Source organism: Ooceraea biroi, chromosome 12 (assembly GCF_003672135.1).
Source record: "Ooceraea biroi isolate clonal line C1 chromosome 12, Obir_v5.4, whole genome shotgun sequence".
NCBI lineage: Eukaryota > Metazoa > Arthropoda > Insecta > Hymenoptera > Formicidae > Ooceraea > Ooceraea biroi.
The window spans coordinates 12,503,977-12,509,006 of NC_039517.1; the positions used below are offsets into that span (position 1 = coordinate 12,503,977).

General features: G+C 34.6%; 1 protein-coding gene across 1 annotated transcript; it reads left to right on the plus strand.

Annotated features, from left to right (window-relative positions):
- Window positions 1-456: 456 nt before the first annotated feature.
- Window positions 457-2,830, plus strand: LOC113563074. The gene has a single exon (XM_026974135.1). The coding sequence runs from the start codon at window positions 2,246-2,248 to the stop codon at window positions 2,705-2,707; it is 462 nt and encodes a 153-aa protein (XP_026829936.1). The 5' UTR covers window positions 457-2,245; the 3' UTR covers window positions 2,708-2,830.
- Window positions 2,831-5,030: the final 2,200 nt, after the last annotated feature.

Here is a 5,030-nt window from a genome sequence, read left to right on the forward strand (position 1 = left end):
CTGATGGAAGAGACCATGATCACCTTCTCGCGGTTTCCGTTGAGTAATAATTTCTTCCTTTAATTTTAATACATATGTATTTGCTATTAACAACGTAAAAGTATATACTAACAATACTTTTTACGAAACAAATAACATTTTAGTTAATTTAAAAGTAATTTGTAAATTACTTTATAAATATATTTTTCTTGTATTAACAATAATAAGTATACTTATAATTAATAGTTTTATACTTTTAAATTAATGACGCAACTTTTTTGTGCAAAAGGCGTACATATTGACCAAGAGCCAATATTGGATTTCTATTTTTTCTTTATTCTATTATTCTATTATTTATTAATTATCATTAATCTTTCTGTTCTCTTCACTCTTTACTTATTATATATATTGTTGTACAGAACATATTTATTATACATTTTATTTGAACGATTATTAATAAAATAAATACGATGAGAGAGAGAGTGAGAAAGAGAGAGAGAGAGAGAGAGAGAGAGAGAGACATGAGCGACAAGATATGCTAAAGAAGCCTAGACTGATTTTGCGAGCGACGGCGAAGTCTGCTGTCAGCCCGCTATAGCTATATTGCGCTTGTCTACTGCCCCGAAGTTGGCCGAAGCGCGGCGCGCTCACGTACACGGTTGCTTGCTTGTTTGTACGTTGCCGCATTTCGCCAGCAATTCTGTCGGTAGTTGTCAAGTCTGTCGGTGGTGTCGCTAGCGGACGGTTGCTGTAACGAGAGCTAGTGAAAAAATAGTTTACTAGCAACTCCAGGATCGCCTTAAACACTATCAGATTAACTGCTATCAGATTGTCTTGCATATAAATTTTGCGGGTTATGCAACTCTAAATGTCTTGAATCAATTTCAAAATTAATAAAATTAATGCCTTCAGCCTGAAAATTAGATCGCACAATGCTAATCGCGGAAACAGTATCAACAAATAATCGATTTCGTTTTTTATGTTTTACGTCAGTAAGTATTGAAAAAATCCGTTCGGCTTCGGCATTTGAATGGGGAAGAGAAAGGACTGCTTCAACTAATAATTTTAAATTTGGAAAAACTTTCTCTTCATTATCATCTTTATATTCTAATATGTTTTGCCACATTTTATCAATTTCTAAAGAAAGTAATTCTGTTTTTTGTGATTCATCGAAAATTGATGGCAGAATTCTCCAGTCAAACGCTAATTTTGTAATATCAATGTGTGTATTATTTATACGCGCTGCAATATCTGTTAAATCTCTAATTTCAATTCTGCCTTCGTCAAAAAGAGCAATTTTCGGATTTAAAAAAGTTAATTGTTGAAAAAATATAGATTTGTATGGTAAACGTTTTACCATTTCCCGGACTGCTGTTTTATAAAAGTCTAAATATTTTAATCGAACTTCTTGCACGCATTCAACAGATTGTGTTGCTAAAAAGTCTTCACAGTCGGGTCCCACATATATATTATTAAGATCTTGTATCTGATTCTCATCGTCAATATCTAAAGAAATAATATTTTGCAAAACCTCTGGATGTATACAATTTTGAGCAATTTGCCGAATTATTTGTTGAGACTCTTCAAATAACTTATGAATCAAAATTTTGCGTGACTGGAAAGTAGCGTTAAAAATATTAAAATATAGTAACGAATATTTTAAAAATAATAAATATGCTTTTATGTTATTATTATTTAAATCTGTTAAAATAATTTCCGCAGATCTCAATTTATCTTCGTGAACAGCTAATATAAAATAATTTTTTAAAGCTTCCCAATTGTCGAGAAATCTGACCACGCATTTGTGCAAAACAAGCCATCTTGTATTTGCTAATTTTTTAATTTTATTTTTTTCTATTTCAAAAAACTCTTGAAATTCTTGTAAAATCGCGCATCTCTTTGCACTGCCAGAAATATAAGTAGCAACTCCTCTAACTAAATTCTCGCAAGACCTCCAAAAATCGACCTATTGCTCGCCACATGCAACAAACAATCTACCAATTCAGAAACATACCAAATTCTTTTTAATGAAATTAGTGCCAAATACCAAGAATATCTACCAATTTATACCGATGGATCCAAAACTACTGAAGGAGCAGGAGCCGCTGTAGTCTTGCCCAATGAAGAAAAAACATTCCGACTCAACAATATATCCTCAATCTTCTTTTGTGAAGCATATGCCATTTATCAAGCTCTTGAAATAATCCAAAATCAAAGAATTTCCAAAATAGCCATCTACTCAGACTCCAAAAGTGTTCTCAACAGCATGCTTCACCCTACAAATGCCGAACCAGTCGTCGAGGAAATTCTAAATCGCACCGCGTCTCTAGAACATCAAAATGAAATTATAATATTCATCTGGATCCCCTCACATATCGGCATCAAAGGAAACGAACAAGCAGATAAAGCAGCTAAAAAGGCTCTATCACTACAACAACAAGACCATCTAATCTCCCACAATGATTTGATACGCAGCCTCAAAAACAACATCACCAACACCTGGAACCAACAATGGCTAAATCTACCTACAACGAAACTCCATACAGCAAGAAACAATATCTATGAAAAAACTCCCCTCCTACCTCACAGAATTGATCAAGTTATCCTCACCCGTTTGAGAATCGGTCACACAAGAGTAACACACAGTTATATCATCAAAAAAATACCTCAGGAATTATGCAACCATTGCAGAACACCACTCACCGTCCCTCACATACTCCGCGACTGACTAGCCCTACAACAGCATAGGGAACGTCTCAAGATAACAACAGACCTTCATAGATGCCTGAACATCCCCACTGAAATCAACAAAATAATAGACTTAATCAATTGCCTAAAGCTAAAACCCGAAATATAACTCCCATCCAGAAAATGTACCGTGGTCACTATAAACCATGTAGTTGATGTGACCTTAAATAAATTTAAAAAAATTCTCGCAGGATTGTGGCAATTTCTCGCAGGCTTTACTAGCTATAATCGCGGAAGAATGGCATATACAATTCAGCAAAATTATTCCCGGAACTTCGGACTGTAAACGAGAAAAAAAAGAATTATTACATCCAATCATAACGTGTGCATTATCACTTGCCATTCCAACTATATTTTGAATAGGAATTTGATGTTTTTACAAAAGTTTCTGAAACGATTCAAAAAGATTGTTTGCGGAACAATTTAGTATTTAATGATAATAATTCTAATAATTTTTTTTCGACTGTTTTATTTATCGGTGACAAATATTGTACAAGGACGCATAAAATTTTTGTTTCTGAAATGTCCGTAGATTCGTCAATTAAAATAGAAAATTTTTGTTTTTGCAAAATATTAACAATTTTTTCTATTTTCCGTTTTGCGATTATATCTTTCACAATATTGGTGCACTTAGATCGAGCCAGTGAAAGATCTTGAACGATTGAAGAATCTATAAATACGTTTTTTAACAAAGGAATTACATGATCTGCGGTATAAAAAGTAATATTATGCTCGGCAACAAATGCTGCTAATTTAATTTCAGCTCGTTTAATGTTATCAATATGTGAACTACTACTACTATGATGGTTTTGGCTTTGACTTTGAGAATTATATTTTTTTATATGTTTGACCGTTTGTGAATGGCGTGTTAAATCTGTTTTGCAGCATCTGATAGTGATATTGCACAAAATACAAATTACTTTATCATTTTCTGTAGGATGAGGAGCCAGCCATCCTTTAAATAAATTATCATCTAACCAAGATTTATGAAAAATTCGCGTTTTTTTAATAGCTCCTTTCGAATCCATTTCCATTAAATAATTAATATAAATTTGTTATGCTTATATGTGTATTGTTATTAAATACTTGTATGTTTTGTGATAAACATCTACTTACCTACTCTTATTCGCTGTCCATCATCTTTTCGCGCCAACACCCAACATTTGTTTACCTAAACGACAGTCGCTACCGACTACCGTCGCTACTGGTTTCATAGTTGCGCGCCGTGCATGCGCGAGAAAAAGCGGCCCAAATAGCAACACTGGCTCAGTGATGTACGACGCCGCGAATAACATAAACGAAATCGCGCTGAGAGGCAATGCAAAGAAAACTGTACGGAACAGTAACAGTGCAAGAAATTGCACGAGAGACAAAACAAAAGGATAAGGAATTATCAGACATATTACATGCATTGCAATCAGGGAAACAGATTCATAGGTCAAAATTTTATCAGACAGAAAATTAAATCAGACAGAATTAAGTTTACAACAAGGTACAATTATGCGCGGTCATAAAGTTATCATTCCGAAAGCGTTACGTGGAATAATACTTAAAGAACTACATACTGGACATTTCGGGATTGTCAAAATGAAAAGTTTGGCCCGAAATTATTGTTGGTGGCCCAGTATTGATTCGGATATTGAGGAGTTAGCAAAAGAATGTGTGGATTGTAAAGTACACATGAATAATTCTTCGAAAGTTCCTGTACATGTTTGGCAAACACCTTTAGAATCAATACAGCGTGTGCATTTAGATTTTGCAGGTCTTTCTTGTGGGAAAAATGTTTCTTGTATTAGTCGATGCATACTCGAAATGGCCAGAAGTTCATATTATTAAAAACATTACCGCTGCAAGTATTAGATGGTAAACTTAATTCCTGCCGCTCGCTACTAGAAGGTGCCGGCTCCAACGCTGGCGAGTTTCAACGTTGAAGTCGCATGTCTTTTGTAATTTAGATATTACTGAAAGTGATTCAGTCCTCACAGGTTAGATTTCTCGACTCGAAAGAGATTTTCCAATCGATTGAAAATTAACCGCGATAAGCTGTTTTTTCGACATGTACTTCTTCACTACTTCGACCTCAAGAAAACCGCAGCTGAAACGCATCGCTTATTTTCCGAAATGTATGGTGATGAAACTTCATCGGAAAGAACATGTAGAGTTTGGTTTTGAACGCTTTCGAAACCGTGATTTTGACGTGAGAGATAAAGAATGTCCCGGACAGCCGAAAAAATTTGAAGATGTTGAGTTGCAAGAATTGCTCGATGAGAATCCAACTCAAGCGCTTTTAGAGTTGTCGAAAG